This window comes from Lactuca serriola, chromosome 2, assembly GCF_051521515.1.
Source record: "Lactuca serriola cultivar US96UC23 chromosome 2, Lser_US96UC23_V15, whole genome shotgun sequence".
NCBI classification, from domain to species: Eukaryota; Viridiplantae; Streptophyta; class Magnoliopsida; order Asterales; family Asteraceae; genus Lactuca; species Lactuca serriola.
Window position 1 is genome coordinate 207,768,360 of NC_136409.1, and position 23,076 is coordinate 207,791,435.

Sequence of the window (23,076 nt, forward strand, 5' to 3'; positions counted from 1 at the left end):
CACAAAGGGTGCAAAGCTCACCAGCCTTCTTAAAAACACTAGAATGCCTCTTCAACAAAACGACCAACAAGTTGCTCTTATCTTCTAATCTTTTCATCTTGATCTTCTATCATCCTTTTTTTCTAGCATTTATGGAGAATTTGATGAAGTTTACTCAAGAAAGTAAAAAATGTTAGATTTTTGGATGTATGTTTTCTGATTTCTCTTTAAAAAACTAATAGATTTTAAAGGGTTAATCCAACCTTGCAACCGTTGGTGCATTAATGGTACAATGAATTCAATGTGATCCGTATAATAGATATTAATCTTTAAATATAGAAAAGTAAATTTTTATAGTCTGGGAAAGTTTTGGGTAGAATAGTTTTCTATTAATATACTTAAAATAATTAATCTTTACGGCCTTAGCAATATATATTTTCCATAAATTATCTTCTTTAAAATATATCACATATAAGTTCTTGGAGATTTATTTAATACGCCTTAGCAGTAGCAGTAGATATTTGTTGACTAACCATATTTAAAATTTTTCCAAGTAATGGCTTATCAAAGATTTCCCCATAGTAAATTTTGGCAAACAATATCTATTGCTGCTAAGACCGAACATTTATTACTTTTCCATCACATCATAAAACTATACCCATCACTTGATGAGGCTGTAAAAATGTATTTCTTCTATTTAAATATTAAAATCTATTAATCGAATCAAAGTTTAATTGTATTATTAATGCATGAGTTACTTGCAAAGCCATATGAACCCTTTAAATATTGATTAGTTTCAACACGAACAACAAAAAAATATCCAAGAAGCTAACATTTGTTACCCATTTAAAAAAAAAAATCCACATAATCCTCTATAGCCTAAAAAAATAGAGCAACGAAGGCATATGATGAAGATGAAAAGAATAACCAATGAGAGCAGCTTTTGATCGATTTTTCATAGAGGCATTTTGTTATTTACAGAAAGAATGACTCTTTGTGAAAATGACCAACAAGTTGCTCTTATCATTTATGTTTTTCATATAAAAAATAGGGGGTGTTGGAGGACAACTCATATCGACCCCAATTAGATATACTAAATCAGTGCATCTTGTGAAGCCTTTCTTATTTTCTATAGCTAGCACTTTCATGTATTTTAAAAAATTGTTAAAATATGATAATCAAGATTTTGAATTATACATTTTTAACGAGTCTAAGCTTTATGTCTCTGATAATATTTCATAAATGTTGATACAAAACATCATACATGTATATACATGTATCCGTTTATGGCTTTCCATTGACATTTTATTCGTGAAAAAGATTCCATTGTTTAAACATAACTTATAAAGATTTCCCTATATACAATCAAATCCAATTACATTGGAATTCAAGAAATCATGTTGTTTTTTCACATGTTGTTTTTAAAGATAAATATTAAATTAATAGCATTTAGTTTTGAAACATTCGGTAAAGCTTTATGAATATCAAGATAAAAACCACTTTATAGTTCGAGTTCTTAAGGTATCCAAAGATATGTTATTCCAGGGTATGTTATAGAACTTTCGATACTATGTTGTCCGAGCAAACAACGTTGTATTCGACTTCTCGGTTGCTGGCTTTCCTTTGATGAATCTTTATGATATTTTGATGGTTGCTAAGATCTTAAAGTCAGTTGATGTTTCGAAGCTTCAAGTGGTAAACCAGGAAGATTTTATGATTGGTTTCGAACATTTAAAGGTTTTTCATTAATGGTTACTATGGAGCCTTAGACTTAACTGATATTGATCTAATTACAACTTTGGGAAAGCAATTTTCAGTTCCCAAGTCATTGATTAAGAACCAGACTGCGTTGAAAGATTACGAAGATGGAGAAATATGTTTGAAACCATTGGGTATAGTTTTTGTTGGAAAGAATAAAAAGGGTACGGTGACAAAATTTATGTTTCAAATGAATGACATTGAAAAGTACACTTCTTTGCACTACACAACTTTGTTGATTCGAATGAATAGTTATGCACAGAATAATGACAAAGAGAAAGCAGAGATTCAGAAGATGGTCAACTGGTACTCAGGATAAGAAGGGTGTTACATCAAGCGGCGCAGATGTTCACAACCTAGATTCGACATGCGTCACAAAGGGGGAGAATGTTGGGGTTCCAAGGTTATGATGTGTCGAAATTATCTTAGTTGTCTGTAATGTCGAATGTTTGCTTGTATTTTATTTTAAGGACTACTCTTTGTAATGAAGCTTAGATGTCGAAGTCCTTATACTTTTTGTGCTTTTAGTTTTCCCTATAAATATGGGAAGGATAATTTTATAGGTTAAGAACTTTTCCCTTATTGTAATCGTATTCTCTTTCAACCTCTTTTATTCAATTGATCAAGCAATACAAGGTGCCAAACAGATTATATTTAGATCTCTTGTTCTAAATCATTTCTTACTCTGATTTTGTTTGATTACTCGATTCAATCGAAACTATACCTCGCATGGTATCTATAGGCTGAAAATGGCTTAAACCGGCGAGTTCTAAGCCTCCAACTCGTCGAGTTGGGTGCCAACTATCACCATCTGGTGACAAGGCATGGGGAGGAAGCAATGGCTCATGTTACCCATTTCGTATCAGCCCATCCCGACTTCTAAATTGTGTAACTTTTGCATACGAGCTCCGATTTTTACATTCTTTATATCCACGCGTAGCTATTGACAAGATCTACAACTCTCCTTTTGACTCCATTGGCCAATTCTTTACCAATTTTAAATTTAATAGTATGAGAATATTACACTATTTAACGAACGTATAAAATTCATAACTTCTACACATGGACTCCGTTTTCGACTATCTTTTTATCGTTGAGATCCTATTAATGAGATCCTCAATTCTCATTTAGGCTGTGTCTGCTAAAAATCGATTGATCTAAAATTCGAATTATAGGCTATGCACTGCTATGTTAAATCTTAGAAAAATCAAAACTCTCTCATACGAAATTAGATTTGGACATTCTTTTTATGCACGTTCTTGGTTTAACGTATACTAAGACTCTTGTTTAGATTGCTAAGGCCAAAAAGCAATTTATCAAAAAATTCACTTTTTATGTTACGCGGTGTCGTGCTGGTTTAGCCGTAAACCTTCGACGGGTCATAACTTATTCGTTATAACTCGGATTTCGGTGTTCTATATATCTATGGAATCCTTGTCATGACCACTACAACTTTCTTCATAGATATTGGGTTTATCTATTATTTTATTTTGGATGTTTATTTTTATTTTTAGTTTATTATACCTTATAAATTAGTATAATGCACATAAAATCACATAATTCACATAATATTCAAGTAATTCCTCTTTATTACTTCAAATTAGATTACAATTATTGACCCTAACCATTACATCATGATACTAATGCTTAGCCTAGAAACACGGGCGTTACAATATATGTCATGATTATGTATGAAGGCCAAATAAATCGTATGCTTATAGCATGTCGAATGATACCAGTATAATTTGAGAACAATTCATTTTTTGATTTATAAGAACATTCTAATGTACTTGCGAGAACTATAGGAATATTTTTAATCTACATAGTATTTGAAAGAAAGTTATGTTTAAAGTTGTTACACATGTGCTAAAGTTTCAAATTGATTGAGATGATTATCAATCACAATCGGGCGTATCATCTTTATGAATGAAGAGAAAGTTACATGGATAGTGTTTCCATGAAGATTTTAATTATAGTTACACATCATAGTTAGAGTATATTGTGGTTTGGAGAACCACATACAGAGATGCTTAATGTATAGTTCATTATGACTATGAGTAATCTCATTACGCATATATTGGTATCTAAGTCATATTTAAGCATCTAATACATTCTCAATAGTTTTCCTTATATATATATATATATATATATATATATATATATATATATATATATATAACTCAATATGTTTGTATTCACAAAGTTTATACAAATCAAGTTTGACAAATCTACTTAACTAAGTTCCTTCATTAGCTAAAGCATGAAAGTCAAGCTAGTGCTATATGAACTTGTTGATATAAGTAGATGTATTTGATTGAAATTTAGTATTTAGATATTGGAGCAATAAAGGCAACATATATTGTGATGAGTTGATATATTGAATATGAGTCTTTCATTGAATGATTGTTATCTTCTATATTAGCATGTTTAAATCGTTGAATAACTAAGTTATTCTAAATGCCCATAGTCGTTCATAGTTGTGGGAGCATCTATTAGGTAAGACTAATATGAGTGGATTGGTGGATTCTCATGGAGATGAGAATAGCAAGAGTTGTTACCAACTTCATAGGTACTTGATTAGGAGAATAATTATTGGACTTGACCCGCATCAAAATCACTTTATGGATCGTATTCAAGAGTGATGTTTTGATTAAGGTTGTATCTTTTTATTCTTAAACCTGAGATACATATTTGGGACTTGAAGTGTACAAATTGTTGTGCTTTGACCTGGTTTAACGTTGTTCCGTTAAAGGCAGTCATAAGGGCCATCATTGGGTATGAAGTGAACTATATTGATGGACGTATGTAGTCAAGATGGGATTTGTCTCTCTTATTAGTTGAGAGTTAGACATCTAAGGCCTTACTCAAAGTTGAACTCTAAATGAGATTGATCACGATCCATATCTCATGTTCAACAAGATGTCTGAGACAAATAAATAATTGGTACCATGCCTTTAATAACAATTGTAGCTTAGAGCTCCTGGAATTGGCTGTTGATGAGATGGCACCCTTCATATGTTATTAGGGATAGTAGCCTGTTGCTAGACGTCAACTATTGTCTATGTCAGTCTATAATGAATCTTGTGCAAATGGGAGATTATTGAATCTATATGACCAAGAATCATTATGGAGTGATATTGATAATAATATATGATCTTATAGGGTCACACCTTTATCAAGTTAGCACATTTTGTGTTTTTATTATTAATCTGATTATTAATAACTAATATCAATTTTTGTATTTTAATTAGGGAATAATTTTTGTTTTAAAAAAATAATAATTATAGGAGAGTATAACTAGTTATTATTTCATATGCATAGTATGAATTAATAAGTCATGCACAACATTTTGGAATAGTTGGATTCTTTTGTCTTTTACCTAAAGACAAAGTTTATATTTTATAAACTTAGAGTTTATAAAATTTAAAGAATCCTCCTTTTTCAAGAGGCATGGCCAAAACTATTAAACAAATATGGAGGTTGCTTTTCCAACCTCCATGCTTTGTCTCCCCATGCTTCTAAAGGCTACAAATACTTTAAATTAAAATATTATATAGCCCATATTTTATATTTAAATAATGTGTAGGCTTTACTTTGCATGGTAGTATATAAAGAAGAGTAATAGGCTTGCAAAAGTTGCTAGTTTTTTGGTCTTATTTCTACTCTTGAAGCATATGGCCGAAATTACTCTTATCCTTCCTCTTCCTCCTCTCTCTCTCTCTCTCTCTCTCTCTTGAAGTTAGTTTGGTCTTTTAAAGCTTCCTTGAGTTGTCTCCTTTAGTGCTTATTTGAGTTAAGCACTTAAAGGCTTAATATACTCAAGAATACAAGAAGAAACTAGCATTCCAAGTGCCTTACTCTTGATGGTGGATACTTATAGAGAAGATCATATTCTTTGATCTTTCCATCTTCATCAACACCCTAAAACCAAGTGGGTTTAAAGGCTTCATGTAACAAGCCAATTTTTCCAAAGACTTTTTTTCATTTTTAAATAATCAAATCATTTCCAATAAACCACAAAAATATCAAGAGTAATTGTTTTCAAATCCATAACATCAACATTTTATTTCAAATATCAGAGTGCCCCATCAAATCAAATGTCAAAGAGTGCATGTCGCTCCATCAAGCCTTTCCCTTGCCCTTAGGCTCAAAAGTATCTGAAACAAATCAATACACTGTAAGCTAATGCTTAGTGAGTTCCCCAGAGCATACCCCGCACAGTCCACGTAATCACATATACCATATTAGCTATAAAAGGCACGTAAACCACATAAGCCATGCATACAACATATAGGGATGTCGTGGGCTCCCCTCAACGTCTTACTCCAGGATGCCATGGGCTCCCCACATGGTCTTACACCTAAGTTCCATGAGCTCCCCCATGGTCTTTAACCAGAAATCCATGGACTCTCTACATGTTCTTACATCCAAGTGCCATGGGCTCCCCCTATGGTCTTTAATAGGAAATCCATGGGCTCTCCACATGGCGTGACATCCATGTTCCAAGGGCTCCCCCATGGTCTTTCATAAAGGTATACCACATATACAGTTAACATACCACATAGTATATACCCAACTAGCATATAACCAACTAGTGTACCAAATATCACAAAATGGGTTGGCCTTGGTGCCATCGACCCATTGGTATGGTGAGGAGACTCGCCTCTCAGAAATGTTGAACTGATAAGATAAGATCAAATAAGTCCCAACTAGCAGCTCCAACTCAACTGCCTACAATCATCATGAGACTGGTTTTGTCAAAATTTTGAAATACCAAAAATATCCTCCATGTCAAACTTGGTCAACCATGGTCAAAGTCAACATTAATAGTCAAGGTCAACAGTCCATGTTGGCCCAACTCATCGAGTTCCTTCGGTGTTTCGAAAACCGGGGAAAACCCAAGCCAACTCGCCAAGTTATCCCATCAACTCGTCGAGTTGCTTAACATCAAGAAACAGGGAAACCCGTCCCAACTCGTCGAGTTTCACCCATTTTCATGTATTCAGTCCTTTCCAGTCAAATCTAAAGCTCCATACTATAGATCCTTAACCATAGAGACGTCTAGAAGGATAAAGTTACCAACTTTACCCCTAAAGACCATCTAATATGCCTTAAACTCAAACCCTAGCTCCTTTGAGGAAGGTCTTGACTCATTAAGCCTTTAAACCCTCATCCCATTGACCAAAAGCACAGATCTAATGCCTAAGGGTGGACAAGTCACATAAAGTTTCTAACTTTGCGTCCATGCATGCACGAAATACTCTCCAAGATCTGTTTTAGACTTCATTGTGGACATAATGCATGAATGGGACATGGAGGCTATTAAAGTTAGCAACTTTAATCCTCTAGAGGTCTTATAGAGGCCATATCTACACTCCTAACCTCGGGAAACCTCTTATCTTGGGACATCCAACCCAAAGTTCCAAAACGAGCCCTAAACTACCAAAAGATGAGATATAAAACACTACATGTCAAGGTTATGGCTTTATACCTTCAAATGCAGCCCTTGATGTAGAGTTTCTAGATCCAAGATTACTCCTCCAAGATTTCTACTTCTCTTTTCAAGACTTCCTTCAAAAATCACACCACAACACTCAAAAATTCAAGGAACAAGAGGGGGAGGCGGTTCTAGGGTTTCTCTGAGTGAGGAGGGTGGTAAGGAGGCCAACCCTAATGGTTAAGTTCTTTAAATAGGGTGCTAAACCAAAGAAATTAGGGTTTTCCTTTACATCGCCTACTCGTTGAGTTGGGCCTTCCAACTCGTCGAGTAGACTATGATTCATGCATCTAATATCCATCTCTACTCGTCGAGTTGGCTGCCAACTCATCGAGTCCCAGTGCAAAACCCTAAAAAAAACCTTTAAAAATAAATGATACCTGGAACAAGCGTTACAAATCTCCCCCACTTGGACTAGAATTCGTCCTCGAAGTCCGCTGACACAAAAAAATCCGGGTAGTGATCTCGCATCTCCTCTTCTGGCTCCCATGTCTATTCGGAGCCTCTTCGGTGCTACTATTGCACCATCACCAACTTCACCTCCTTGTTTCGAAGGACCTTCTTCTTCTTATCCAAAATCGCAGCGGGCCTCTCAATATAGTTCAAGCTTTCATCCACCTAAATGTCATCCAAGGAAATAATCGTGGCCTCATCTTTGACACACTTCCGAATCTGAGACACATGGAAGGTGTTGTGTATCTGGATGAGCTCGTCCTTTACATCCAAACGGTAAGCCACCTTGCCCACCCGAGCTGAAATCCTGAACGGGCCAATATATCGGGGCCCTAACTTGCCCATCTTCCAGAACCTGATGACTCCCTTCCATGGCGACACTTTCAGTAAAACAAAGTCCCCCACTTGGAACTCAAGGTCCGATCGACGCCGTTGAGCATAGCTTTTCTGACTGCTCTTTGCTACTCATGGCCGGTCGCGAACCTGCTGAATCAACTCGGTAGTCTTGAGCACTACCTCGGTGCTCCCCATGACTCGGTGTCCAACCTCACCCCAGCAAATAGGGGTCCTACACCTCCAACCATACAACATCTCAAACGGAGGTTGGTCGATAATAACATGATAACTATTGTTATATGAAAACTTTGTTAGTGGGAGGTATGTATCCCAGCTTCCTCCAAAATCCAACATGCATGTCCAAAGAATATCCTCGGGTGTCTAGATTGTCCTCTCACTCTGTCCGTCTGTCTGGGGGTGGTACGCGGTACTAAAATGTAACTAACTGCCCAGTTCCTCGTGGAACTTCTTCCAGAATCTAGATGTAAATCGAACATCTCGGGCAGAGACTACTGCACCTGTTACCCCGTGCCTAGCCACCACCTCTCGCACATAAATATCCGCTAATTTCTCAGCGGAGATGCTCTCGGAGATCGGAATAAAGTGGGCATTCTTCATCAGTCTATCCACAATAACCCATATGGCATCCAAACCATCTTCGTCCTTTGTAACTTCGTGATAAAGTCCATGGTGATCTCTTCCCACTTCCACATAGGAATGGGTAGGGGCTGAACCTTTCCATGAGGCCGCTGATGTTCGGCCTTGACCTTCCTGCAGGTCAAGCACCACTCCACAAACCAGACGATCTCCCGCTTCATATAGAGCCACCAGTAGCTCGGCCTCAAATCTCTATACATTTTTGTAGCTCTCGGATGTATAAGAACTTGGACTTATGTGCCTCATCCAATATCTTCTGCCTCACACCCCCAGTTATCGGTACCTACACCCGACCACACTATGTCAAAAGACCTCGACTATCATGAACAAACAAGGGATAATGACCACGAATCCGCTCTATCTTCCAATTCTCTTCACACCCTCTACTTGAGCTTGGTTGATCATCTCCAATAATGGATAGATCACCGTCATCCTCAAACAAACATTCCCGATCGGAGCACCTGCCTCTTTGCGACTCAAAGCATCGGCCACCACATTGGCCTTCCCTGGATGGTAGAAGATCTTGCAATCATAATCTTTCAGTACATCCAACCACCTTCTCTACTACATGTTCAGGTTCTATTGATCCATCAAATATCTCAAACTTTTGTGATCAGTGAAGATGGTGCACCGAACCCCATACAAATAGTTCCTCCAAATCTTGAGGGCAAACACCACTGCCCCCAATTCCAGGTTGTGAGGGCCCCTTTGAAATGACACATTCTTCTTGGTCAAGCAGGTCAATGGTGATGGGTTTAGAGCAAATGAACAATCCTATGTGCTCATGCAAAACCCTAAATCTCCGATCTAGGTTTCTCTATTGTACATGCAATTCATCCAAGACTTGAATACCCTAATTAAGCATACTATTAAAATCGAAATCTATAATAAACTAGTTTAGATGATACCTTTCAATAGTTGCAAGAATCCTTTGATCTTCAAGAAGCTTAGTGTCACAAGTGTAACACCTCTAATAGCTCACAAACACCACAAGAAAGAGGATAATGTTTAAGAGAGAGGATGAGAGGCTAGAAATCGGATCCAAGCTTCCAAGGGATCAAGTGTCTGATTTTGCTAGCCCTAGGGGTCCTTATATACTTGTGCTGCTAGAGTTTCAATCAAAACCCTAATTGTATAGCTTAGGCCTTAAGAAGTCCAAAGAACCTTCCATAATAAGCCCCCCTTGGACGAATTCAAGATGGACTCCAACCTAAAATTCATCCATGCCCTAATCCTTATGGATTCTCAGCCCAAAATTAATTGTCTTATAATTGCAGTTCCAGTCCCCTTTAATTAATTAATCTCTTTTAGCCACAAAATTAATTCTTAATTAATTCTTGAATATTATTAATTAAACTATATGATTTCTCCTGTAATTTATTATTCATATAATATATTAATAAACCATAATAACCTCTCTCTTTCCATAAATCATCCTGTCAAGTTGCTTTGGTGAAGGCAACCCAAAAGGACCATGCACAACCGGGTCAAGTACATACCAAATATAGTTACAGGCTTAGACACTAATCCAACAAATGGTACAACGATCTAGGAAAAATCATGGATAAAACTCCGATAATAGCCCGCTAAAACCAAGAAGCTACGGATCTCATATGCATTCTTCGATACTTCCCACCGCATCACTGCCTCAACCTTGGCTGGATCAACTGAAATACCCTCTTGGTTGATGATGTGCCCCAAAAACTGCACCTCTCGCAACCACAAATCACACTTTGAGAACTTGACATATAGCCTTTCCGTTCTTAGTGTCTTCAATACATCCCTCAGATACTGTTGGTGCTGATCCTTGGTCTTAGAATAGACCAGGATATCATCAATGAAAACGATCACTGACCGATCCAGCATCGTTCTACACACCCTGTTCATGAGATCCATGAATGTTGATGGGGCATTGGTGAGCCCGAATGGCATCACCACAAACTCATAGTGCCTATACCGAGTCCTGAAAGTTGTCTTTGGTATATCATCATCCTGAATCCTCATCTGATGGTACCCCGACCGAAGATCAATTTTGGAAAACTAAGATGCACCCTGTAGTTGATCGAATAAATCATCGATCCTCGGGAGCGGATAACGGTTTTTCACCGTTAACTTGTTTTGCTCTCGATAATCAATACACATCTTGTGTGACCCGTCCTTCTTTTTCACGAATAGGGTGCTCCCCACGGGGAACTGCTCGGATAGATGAACCCTCGGTCTAGCATCTCGGGCGGAGCCATTTGGTATGGCATTTTGGTTATCAGAGCAGTACACTATACAAAATCAATGCAGAACTCTACCTTCCTCTCCGGAGGCACTCCTAGCAACTCCTTGGGAAAGACATCTCGAAACTCCTGCATAACCGACACGCTACCCAAATTTGTTGTAGGCTCAACCCTCGTATGTGAGATGTACGCCAAAAATCCCAAACAACCCTGAAAGTTGGCCCCTGAGAGGCCCTCTCTCCATGAATAAAAAGTTCTCCCCAACTTGGGGTTCGAACCCTCATCAGTTGGCGCTCGCAATCTATCATGGCCCCATTGGCCCCCAACCAGTCCATCCTGACGATCACTTTCAGCCCTCGCAACGGTATCAGGACTAAATCAACACAAAACCTCTCCCCCAGCACATTCAGGACACAGTCTTGATACACCCTCGCAACACTCACAGTGCAGTCACCTGCAATCTCCACCTCAAGCGGAGAATCCAAAGTCCCCTGTGTATCCTGGAACTTCTTGCTAAGTGCAAGAGATACAAACGATCGGGTAACACCCGAATCGAATAGAACGTGAGCCGACATACTGTTGACCAAAAAGGTCCCTATACATCAACACATATATGCACATAAGCTATAAAAATCAATATCAAGCAAGAAAGATAAAACACGTACCAACCATGATGTTTGGTGCTGCCCGAGCCTGCTTGGTAGTCAACTGAAATGCATGGATCTTCACTGCTGGAGCATCCGCCTTAGCAGGGCGGCCATCAGTGATCCTCATAGTGGTGGGCACAGGCGCCGCCACTGCTCCTCCTCCTTCCTGCAACCTCGGACAATCGGCCCATTTGTGGTCAATTTGTTTGTAGTGGAAAAAAATCAAGCCCTTCTTGGGGGCAATCCCTAATCATGTGGCCCGACTGGCCACATATGTAGCATCCCGAGCCTGTCGTTTGGCAAGCCCCACTGTGCGGTTTACCGCACTTGGCACACCGGACACAACCTTGTTGGCCCCTACTGGAATAATCCGAGGTCTTAGGATTTTTAGCCTGACCTACTGTTGTCTGTGCCTGCTCAGGCTTCCGCTTGGTGCGGAAGTCTAACTCCATCTCCCGCTCACGGGCCTTCTCCACCATCTCATTTAGGGTTTTGCACCATGTAAAGCTCACAAAACTCTCAGATATCATCCTTCAGAATGGAATGAAACCCCGTCCTCCTCATATCCTCGTCTGTAGCATACTGTGGGATCAATAGTGCTTGTTTCCGAAACTTGGCGGTGATCTCCGCCGCAGTCTCGGTGATTTGCTGGAGCTCATGAAACTCCCTTACTAGCCATTGCACCTCAAGTGGTGGTGCAAACTCCAAATCGAAACGCCTAACGGACTTTGCCCTTATCATCTTCGCCACACCGGCTGCTCCTACCTGGCTAGTCACCTCACCCCACCAATGCCGAGCTCGATCCCTCAACATACACAAAGCAAAACCCACCTTTGCCACATCAGGGCATTGTGCGCTGGGCGTTCTCCATGTCCGCCACCCAGCGTCGACTAACTTTGGGGTCCTTGACCCCGAAGAACTCTGGCGCCCCGCACACCTTGAACTCCCGGAACGAGGGAGTTCGGGCCCTGACCTGGACATCATCAATCTCGGCTCTGAATGACTTGAGCCTCTCCTCCATAATCTCTATCATGCCTTCCTTGACCCTCCCAAAAATCACTGGCATAGCATTAAGGATGCCCCTCGTAACCTCGGTCGCGATAAACTCGTGCAGCCTCTCATTAATGTGGCTCGGTATCGTAGCCCGACCTGGATCCCGATCCCCCAACTCCATGTCGCGTCACCACTATACTGCTCTATAATACTATAAAACATAATGATCAGGATGTCCAAAGAGGGGATCCTCCCACACCGGTTCTCCTTAGAGCTTCCAGATCTAACATCAGTTCGGGTTACAGCCTTATAAGTCATGTGCTTTCGGTAGTACGTGCCCAATACTACCTTCCACACCTACCCGTACATTCCCTAAAGCTCTACTTGGTAAGCCTAATTCGTCTCAGAACAATATATATCTCGCAGGCTATCGCATAGCTCAAATCCTAGGCTATCCTAAGATTTTCTCCATCTATATCAAACCAGAACTCAATCATAACAGGTTGCCTTTATGCATGCAAATTATACACAGAACAGGATTAAACAGACTTTCGAATAATAGATTCTACCCTAGGACCACAGCCAAACAAGGAGCAGGAAATAAGGCCAAATCAATCATTCTAAGGCTATAAACTCCTAACCATATACAATTTTAAAAGCATACACATACCAGAATCCATCTGACTATCATAATCTAAATATCAATATAACATGGTTAACACATTGGGAACTACTTACTTGAGCTCGGCCGATCATATGCATTGCGCTCTCCTATTTTCCCATTTTAAGAAATTTTTAACTTTTGATTTTTGAAAACAATTTTACCATTTCCTTAGTTTAAGTCCTGTCACATCTGAGAGTGTGCCTGAATCCCTCAAACCAAGGCTCTGATACCAACTTGAAACTACCTAATTTTTCCAAAGATTTTTTTGTTTCATTTTTAAATAATCAAAGCATTTTCAATAAACCATAAAATATCAAGAGCAATTGTTTTTAAATCCATAACATAAACATTTTATTTTAAATATCAGAGTGTCCCATCAAATCAAATGTCGGAGAGTGCATGCCGCGCCATCAAGCCTTGCCCTTGCCCTTAGGCTCAGAAGTACTTGAAACAAATCAACAAACTGTAAGTTAATGCTTAGTGAGTTCCCCAGAGCACACCGTACACAGTCCACATAATCACATTTACCATATTAGCTATAAAAGGTACATAAACCACATAAGCGATGCATACAACATATAGGGATGTCGTGGGCTCCCCCAGGGTCTTACTCCAAGATACCATGGGCTCCCCATACGGTCTTACACCTAAGTGCCATGGGCTCCCCCATGGTCTTTAATTGGAAATCCATGGGCTCCCCCATGGTCTTTAATAGGAAAGCCATGGGCTCTCCAAATGGTTAGACATCCAAGTGTCATGGGCTCCCCCATGATCTTTCATACAAGTATAGCACATATACAACTAACATACCACATAATATATACCCAAATAGCATATAAGCAACTAGTGTACCACATATCACAAAATGGGTCGGCCTTGGTGCCTTCGACCTATTGGTATGGTGTGGAGACTCACCTTTCAGAAATGTTGAACTAATAAGATAAGATCAGATAAGTCCCAACGAGCAGCTCCAACTCAACTGCCTACAATCATCATGAGACTGGTTTTGTCAAAATCCCAAAATTCCAAAAATATCCTCGATGTCAAACTTGGTCAACCATGGTCAAAGTCAAGGTCAACCGTCAAGGTCAACAGTCCATGTTGACCCAACTCGTCGAGTGCATCTAGCAACTCATTGAGTTCCTTTAGTGTTCCGAAAACTAGGGAAAACCCTAGCCAACTCACCGAGGTATCTCATCAACTCGCCGGGTTGCTTAGCATCTAGAAACAGGGAAACTCGTCCCAACCCGCCGAGTCGTAAGGGCAACTCGTCGAGTTTCCCCTGTCTTCATGCATTCAATCCTTTCTAGTCGAATCTAAAGCTCCATAGTACAGATCCTTAACCATAAAGACGTCTAGAAGGGTACAGTTTCAACTTTACCCCCAAAGACCATCTAATATGCCTTAAACTCAAACCCTAGCTCCTTTGAGGAAGGTCTTGACTCATTAAGCCTTTAAACCCTCATCTCATCAACTTAAAAGACAGATATGATGTCCAAGGGTGGACAAGTCACATAAAGTTTCTAACTTTATGCGCGAAATACTCTCCAAGATCCGTTTTAGCCTTCACTGTGGACATAATGCATGAATAGGACATGGAGGCTATTAAAGTTTGCAACTTTAATCCTCTAGAGGTCTTATAAAGGCCATATATACCCTCCTAACCTCTGGAAACCTCTTATCTTGGGACATCCAACCCAAAGTTCCAAAACAAGCCCTAAACTACCAAAAGATGAGATCTAAAACACTACATGTCAAGGTTATGGCTTTATACCTTCAAAATGCAGCCCTTGATGTAGAGTTTCTGGATCCAAGATCGCTCCTCCAAGATTGATACTTCTCTCTTCAAGATTTCCTTCAAAAATCACACCACAACACTCAAAACTTCAAGGAACAAGAGGGGGAGGCGGTTCTAGGGTTTCTCTGAGTAAGGAGGCTGGTAAGGAGGCCATCCCTAATGGTTAAGTTTTTTAAATAGGGTGCTAAACCTGGAAAATTAGGGTTTTCCTTTACAGCGCCTACTCGTCAAGTTGGGCCTTCCAACTCGTCGAGTAGACTCGGAGTCCTACGTCCAGTTTCGATCTCTACTCGTCGAGTTGGCTCCCAACTCGTCGATTCCCAGTGCAAAACCCAAAAAAAACTTTAAAAATAAATGATACCTGGAACAAGCGTTACACTTCAAATGTTATCATTCTAAAATCTCTTTGGTTGTTTTATTTCATTCTAACCTCTATAAATGGATCATTGATGGTTTTATTTTTTTATGAACTAAAAATAAATTTGTTATTTTTAAAGACTTCGTTGTCGGTTTTTGTGAAAAGCAAACTTATATTTTGTATCAAAATCCATCAGTTCTTCAACAATCACACTTGAATTTCGATGTGAAAATAGCCAAATTCATGGTTGAAACAATATTCGGTTTGCAGTAGATATCGATCAAGATCTTGTTGCAACTTTTCCCTCCCTCTGGGTCTGCTCAAATTCGTCTATGTTCTTGATATGGTTTTTTTCGGAACCTCATTGTTTCAAAGTGTGACATCCCCATTTTCACGGCCAGAAAATACCGATTTTGTTTATGCTTTGTAAAAATCAGAGTACTTCTTTTCATAAAATGTTGCGGATTTTGTTCCCAGAAAAACATGATAAATACGTTATTAAAACATTTTCGAAGGAAAGTATTTTATTCATTTCAAAACGTTTGGGATGTCATCGTCAATACAGAAACATAAGCATAAACAGAACTTACTTTTATTTACACTAGTGATCTACATCTCTTTAATCTTTCAGTGTAATGTGACTTCATATCAACACCTGAGATATAAATAAACTGGAGTGGGTCAGGTTGGGAAACCTGGTGAGTACATAGGGTTTTCAACCCACAATAATATAATTATTATGTTTAAATAATCAAACAATTAAACCCCATTACCCATCCCCATTATCTTCTTTATTCTTAAGGATCTACCCTAAGAATCAACTATTTCTCATTCATTCATTCATAAGGATTATCCTAAGGAATAGGTACGAATTCCATCGTTGTCAATCACACATCTGTCAAGCACAGCTGCTAGTTATGTCACTTGGGCGCAACTGCCAAAATTGTGACATTCTCTACGAGGCGCATCTGCCGGTATATTCCTTTAGACGCTACTGTCTAGGTTATAATGTTCTTTATTAGGCGCAATTGTAGATATTATCCTTAGACCGCAGCTGCTAGGATGTTTATCGTAGATCAACAACATCTACAGGTTGTGGCGCAGCTGCCAGTGCCCATCTATAGTGTACTATGTCCATTGCTGCCAATGTTCACCTATAGGGCACTAGGTCCATACCACTAATATTCCTCTATTTTAGCTTTCACCCCTCTTCCTTCATCTACCCAAGTTTTACCCAACATATTTTGTAGATATAAAAATACATATACAGTTTAAAACATTTAAAACGTGTATAAAAATCTCTCACAGTCTCACCCATCATAGACAACAAGTATTCAGACAATATGCACACATATCACGTAATTTATATTAAATACTTCATATCTATGTGTAAGATGAAAGTAACTATGCACTCACCTGATTAGGTGGTGAGTCGGCACTCGGACAGCACTTCGTTACTCTCAAAACAATTTCCTCGACAAAACCTAGTATCAATATGACTAGGGTTTAGTCTGACGTTAACCGCAACTAATTAATAGTCCAGCTATTATTATTATTATTATTATTATATAAGCATTAAATAACACTCAATATAACTCATAATAATAGCCTAAATACTTATTATAAGGTCCTAATAACATTACTATATTAAAACATAAGCTATACTAAAGATAGGTTAGACGTAGCTCACTTACAGCGGGTTTTCTCGAAAACCGGGCTTCGCTGGAGCAGCGTTTCCGAGCCCAAAGACTCTTTTCTCGAGGCTCCGGGAGCCTCGGGGATTCCTTCAGGTGCTAGGGGGTTTACCTAGGCTTTAGGGGGGAGGGGGGTTTGGGAGGCTAGAGAGAGAAACTAGAGAGAGAAAGTGAGTTTGGGAGGTGTGAAAGAAGAGGCTAGACCCGACACCTCTATTTATAGTCAAAATATCTGATGGACTCGCCGAGTAGGGGGACCTACTCGCCGAGTTGGTGCATGTGGTGGCCTTCTGGTGGTGCCACGTGTCCAATTCTGGTGGTGCCACGTCACCCCCTATCGCGTATCAGCCTTCAAACTTAGAAAAATTATAACTCTCACATACGAGCTCCGTTTTCGACGTTCTTTTTTTTCCACGCGTAGGTAAAAACAAGATCTACAACTTTCATTTAGACTCTGTCGGCTAATTCTCGGCCGATATCAAATTTAACAGTAAGAGGCGTTTAGACTGTTAAATGACCGCGAAGAATTCATAACTCCTTCATACGGACTCCGTTTTCGTCTATCTTTTTACCGTTGAGTTCCTATTAATGAGATCTTCAACTCTCATATAGATCGCGTAAGCCAAAAACTGCTCGAACAAAAATTCGAGTTTCGGGCTGTACAATGCTAAGCTGAATCTTAGAAAAATCATAACTTCTTCATACGAAGTCAGATTTGGACGTTCTTTTTATTGATTTTCTCGGTTTAACATATTCTATGACTTTTGTTTAGATCACTAAGGCTAAAAAGTCCTCCATCGTAAATTCACTATTTACGTTTCCCGGTGCCGTGTCGGTTTTGCTGTAAAACTTCGACGGGCCATAACTTCTTCGTTATAACTCGGATTTTGGCGTTCTTTATATGTACAGAAACCTTGTAACATATACTAAAACTTGGTTAAGATTATTTATTCTAAATAACGTTTTGCCGAAAAGTCGTTTTCAACACTTATTGCCTCTAAATTGACTAGCTCGGATCTGAGGGCGTTACATAAAGGGAGAAAGAGACGAAAGAGGGTGGAGAAGATGAGAGATCGCGATTTGGTGTTGTTGGAAATCATATGTGCAGGGGTCCAGAGAAGGAGGGTGACAAAGATAACTTGGGCATTGATGAACTAGATGAAGATCGTACATGATTTTTAATGAAGACGGTGAAGATCAAATTTGGGTTTGTTCTTGAAATCTAGGCTTAACAACACACGTATGAACTAAAATATAAAAACAGATCTAAAATGGAGGTTGAAGATCGAAGAGCACAAGAATTTGTTGATGAAAATGACTTTGTTTCTCATGGAAACGATTTTCGTTCGAGTATGATTGCACCATTTTGATAGTTTGTAAGGAAAAAGATGGAGTAAGTTGTAGTTTACATAGAGTTCTAGGACACCATGAGAGAGAGAGGTCATATGACCAAGAGTGATTAGTTAAGGTCTATGTAGCAAATATATAACTGAGTTACCATTTTATTTTGTCCAAAGTAACCAAATCAACCCGACAAAAACCACTATCTTCTCTTAAAAGACACATAAATAACTTTAAAGACTTAATAAACAAAGTTGTAATACGTAGTTAGACCGTTGTGCCATTTTTCTATAGTAAAATGGGCTTAGGGCTCCGGCCATAAACCTACTACAAAATTTGCAATTTCACTGTTCCCACTTCCAAATACCAAGAGAGTGTTTGAGATTAATTTTCAGGTTAAAAGTTCTTTTTGTGAAAGAACTTTTTGACTAGTGATTTTTTCTAAAAATAATTTTTAAAATGTATTTGTATTTGTTTTTAGATAAAAACCAATTTTTCAGATTAAAAAGTCCTAAAAATCACATATCGTGACTTTTAGAAAAACAACTTTTCATTTTTATACAAAAGAAAATATATTTTAAAAGATTTTTTAGTTAGTCAACATTTTTTTAGTAAATTTTTTTTACTTTTTGAAAAAGGCAAAAATTACTTTACAAACAATCCCAAACACACTCCAGTTACCCAAAATCTTCTCTCCCGACTCCCGTAATCCGTTAAGCGAACTGCGAAACCCGCCCCCCCCCCCCCCCCCCCCCCCCCCCCCCCGACACAGCCATTGAGCCACACGTATATCGCCGTTCCCTTCTCTGTTGCCATTGCTACGTTTCCCGCCAATCACAGCCCCACCCTCCGACGGGCACAGCCACATCCGATGTCTGAACTCAACAGCAGGCCAACAACATCGCTTCTCTGTTGACCATCGCTACCTACTTTGTCCATCAGTCACAGTCCCACCGATCGACGACACAGTCACCTCCGAAGTCTGAACTCAGCAGTCAGCAGCAAGAAACGTATGTAATTTCTCTTCTGAGTCATAGACCGTAGACATTCGTGATTTCTCTGGTACAGTGGCATTAGACATTACCCAAAAACCTTAGGTAATTTCATGTTACATTGACATTCGATAATTTCTCTGTGTTTCAATATCCAACTGTTGCTGATAACAACGACGCTCCGGTAAGTCCTCACCACTGCAATGGTGCCGTTACCACCTCGTTCAATGGCAGGAACTGCGTTGGAGTTCTGGCAGCAGCCGGATGGGGAAGGATACCGGCTTTGGATAGGGGCTGGTGTAATTATTTGGGTATCTATTGGTACCTATTTAAGAAAATCGCTTCCTAGAATAAAAAACCGAGGGGGTTTCTTTTCTTGAATTCTAATACTATCTCACTACTGCATATTCAATATGGTAATGAATGGGGACTGGTGTAGTCATTTGGGTTAGTGCAAGAATTAGGTTTGAAATTGAAAGTCTAAACATTGCTCCTATTTTTAAGATAGATGTAATAAAACTAAGCTCTTTAGGTAGATTTTCGAAGGTAGAAGAAGGATATCTACAAATTTCAGTAGGTTTTTGGTTTATGGCACTCTAATTAAGTCTTCTTTAGAATTTTAGGTATGTATATCAGGAATGAATTTTTTGCCTATGTATCTGTGTCATAGTTGTGCAGATCATGTCAGTTACCTTCTCTTCTTTTCTTTTCTTTTTCCCTTTTTATTGTTTGTAGTTGTAAATATATTATGGGTTTGTGAACACCTGTCGAATCTATATGATTACTTGTGGGTTTTTGTTTTTAGGACTTGATGTTTTCTCCTCCCCCCAAAGCGAAAAGGTATGTTGTGATCTCAACAAATGTTGCAGAGACACCCCGGAAAATGGGGGTACTTTTGACACATAATTTGTGAAGTTTCAGCTAAAACAATATAGTCTTGAGTATAAATTACTGGTATGCTTTGGATCTTGTCATGTATAGCTTTTCCCATTAAAGGTCTAGTCTGCCCTTCATATATATGGCTTCTCAATCTTAGACTTCTTGAAGATCATAGTCAACTCTTTAGGCTTTGCATAAATAATATTGATTTTTATTGGTGGTGGATACTTACTGAGACATGATATGTATTTATTGTATCCGTATGTCTAGACATTATATAAAGTAGGAGTCCTTATCTTATCAAACACTTACTTTGTGGATGCTGAAATTAGCCGAGACTTTCTGAATTTTTTATTTTTGTTTATGATGTTCCAATGTTTGATGTTTCTGATGTGGTTATATGTTGTTCCCTTGAAACCTTTTTTTTTTCCTGAAAATGCTATGTAGTTTGTTTAAATGGGTGGGAAACAACATTGGTCAAATCAACAGCTAAAATGCTTATTAGAAACGTGCATTGAAGAAGTGAACAAAGTTGGTAGAAAAGGTTTAAGCTTGCATAAAGATTCCTGGAATAAATTAAGGAGCGTTCTTAAAGAAAAGTTTGGGATGGACTTGACACACAAGCAAATGAAAAATGCATATGATAATCTTAAAGCCAAATACAAAGGATGGGTATATTTGAGAAACAAAACTGGAAATATATACAACCCTCAAACAAACTCGTTTACTTTAACCACCGAAGAATGGGAAGAATTTAAGAAGGTATGTTTATATATAAAATTTTAACATTTATCTATAATGTTGGTATATTAGATTTTAATATTTTTTATTAATTTGGGTTTAGGGGCATCCAAAGGCTGCATCATTGAAAACACACCCATTGCCTTATCCAGACCTCTGTGTAACCCTATTTGGACCTTCTTCTTTTCATCTTGTCCAAACACTTCATATTGCGGACAACCCTAATTATGGCCTAGAAGATGATGATGACATTTTCTATGAGACTAGTGATCCTTCTGCTGATTCACCTCTTTGTGTTGCACCTCTTTGTGTTGCACCTGATACAACTCCTAATACTTCTTCTAAAGTTGATAGGCCTCCCTGTGCTTCTGCTGATTCACCTCTCAGTGTCTCCCCTGATCCAGCTCCTGATACTTCTTCTAAAGTTGATAGGCCGAGTAAAAGGGCTAAAGCCTCAAAGCCCTTTATCAATCTTGATGATTTGACACTAGATATGCAGAAAGCTCTACATCATTTGGTGAAAGGCAAGGATGGGCCAACAGTTGATGAATGTTATGATAAGTTGAAGCTAGTTGAGTTAGACCCTCTTGATCCTTTATTTTTAGCTGCTTTTTATATTTTCGGAGTGTCTATAAGTATGAGAGAATCATGGATGACATTGCCAGCAATTCCTGAGGTTTTAAAAGGATGGATCAAGATGACCGCCACGGGTTTAGGAGTATTTAAGTAGGGATTATGTGCTTAGTTTGAATCTTTTTTTTTTTTGCTTATGTTGGAAACATTGTTTGTTAGTATTTTCTTATGTTAGAAACATTATATATTTTTTTGTTCTATGTTGTAAACATTGTTTTTTCTCTTATGCCGAAACCATTGTTTGTTTTTTTTCTTATGTTGTTTAACATATGTTCTAACAAGTGCTCATGCTTCAACATGTTTATAATGAATTACGTTAAGAAATTAATGCTGGTAAATCTTATGTACTTGTATATTCGCATTTTTTGGAGAAGAAATTTGAAGCGCATGCGAGATAATAGTTCGCAAATGTCTGAACATCAATTCACATTAGAGTTATCGCAAGGTAATGACACAATATATTGAGCTACTATGCATGTCTCGTGAATCTTTTGTTTGGCTGTACATACATCTTAGAGTAAAATGTATCGGTTGAAAAATGATGGCTATATTTTTTTTTTATGATGGTTGGTTGCAATCAATGTTTTGTTGTCGTTAAGTGTAGATTTCAACACTAAAAACAAACAGTTCATATATTTCTTATGAAGTGTTAGATACAATGGTGATTTCCTCAAAAGATATGCTAGTACCGACTTCTAATCAGATCAAAATATTATGGGAAATAAGGCCATCTGCTATACTCTCCACGACAACGGTCGTGGAGAGCTTCCAGATCGATCACCACCACCCACCACAAAGCCATGGAGTACCCTCCACGACCACGAACAGAAGAACGAAGAGAGAGAGAGAGGCAGAGGGAGAAGAAGAAGAGCTGAGAGAAGAAGCCCTGATTGGGCGTTGTCGCTCGTCTTCCCCACCACGAAAACGCCCTACCACAATAGGTCGGGGTGGTGTGCACGAACAACGCTCGTGGCCACATAGACCACGAGCCTCTTCGTCGTTGGTATACCATAAGGCCTAATAAGAGTCTACGAAGGGTTTCTAAAGGAGTGATTGGTGCATCTGGTGGAACTTTGATGCATGTTATTGTCCTTGTTGGCAAACAACATTTATGTAGAGAAAAGAAAAAGACGATTGTTATTAAATGTATTGACAATTTGTGACTTTAACATGTTTTTTTATGTTTATTGTTGTCGATTGCTAAAGGATAACACATGATTCAAGAATATTATCATAAGCATTAGTAGATCAAGATAAACCATTCTTTTTTCCACCACCAAGTATGCTTATGATTTTTTAAATATTTATAAATTTTTAAACATTAATTATTTGATTATCTTTAGAGGCAACTATTATCTTTGTGATGTTGTGTAAGCACACATTTAAGAATTTATGGCTCCATATCGTAATGTGAAGTATTGACTTGGAATT

General features: G+C 38.5%; 1 protein-coding gene and 1 pseudogene across 3 annotated transcripts in view; one reads left to right on the forward strand and one right to left on the reverse strand.

Annotated features, from left to right (window-relative positions):
* LOC145090008 (methylthioribose-1-phosphate isomerase-like) overlaps window positions 1–11,679 on the reverse strand; it is a 50,084-nt pseudogene extending 38,405 nt beyond the window's left edge. The window contains exons 1-2 of the transcript XR_013701425.1: window positions 11,571–11,679; window positions 11,349–11,500 (exon numbers count right to left, since the gene is read on the reverse strand). The product of XR_013701425.1 is annotated as a methylthioribose-1-phosphate isomerase-like (transcript). The remainder of the gene's footprint in view (window positions 1–11,348; window positions 11,501–11,570) is intronic.
* A 7,478-nt stretch (window positions 11,680–19,157) lies between these two features.
* On the forward strand, window positions 19,158–21,897 carry LOC145088297 (uncharacterized). Of its 2 annotated transcripts, none has more exons than XM_079026555.1 (3): window positions 19,158–19,497; window positions 20,719–21,033; window positions 21,116–21,897. In XM_079026555.1, the coding sequence occupies exons 2-3, from the start codon at window positions 20,728–20,730 to the stop codon at window positions 21,740–21,742; spliced, it is 933 nt and encodes a 310-aa protein (XP_078882681.1). In that variant the 5' UTR covers window positions 19,158–19,497; window positions 20,719–20,727; the 3' UTR covers window positions 21,743–21,897. The 2 variants fall into 2 exon arrangements, with proteins under 2 accessions (XP_078882681.1, XP_078882683.1); XM_079026557.1 differs by having other exon boundaries at window positions 19,158–19,410.
* Window positions 21,898–23,076: the final 1,179 nt, after the last annotated feature.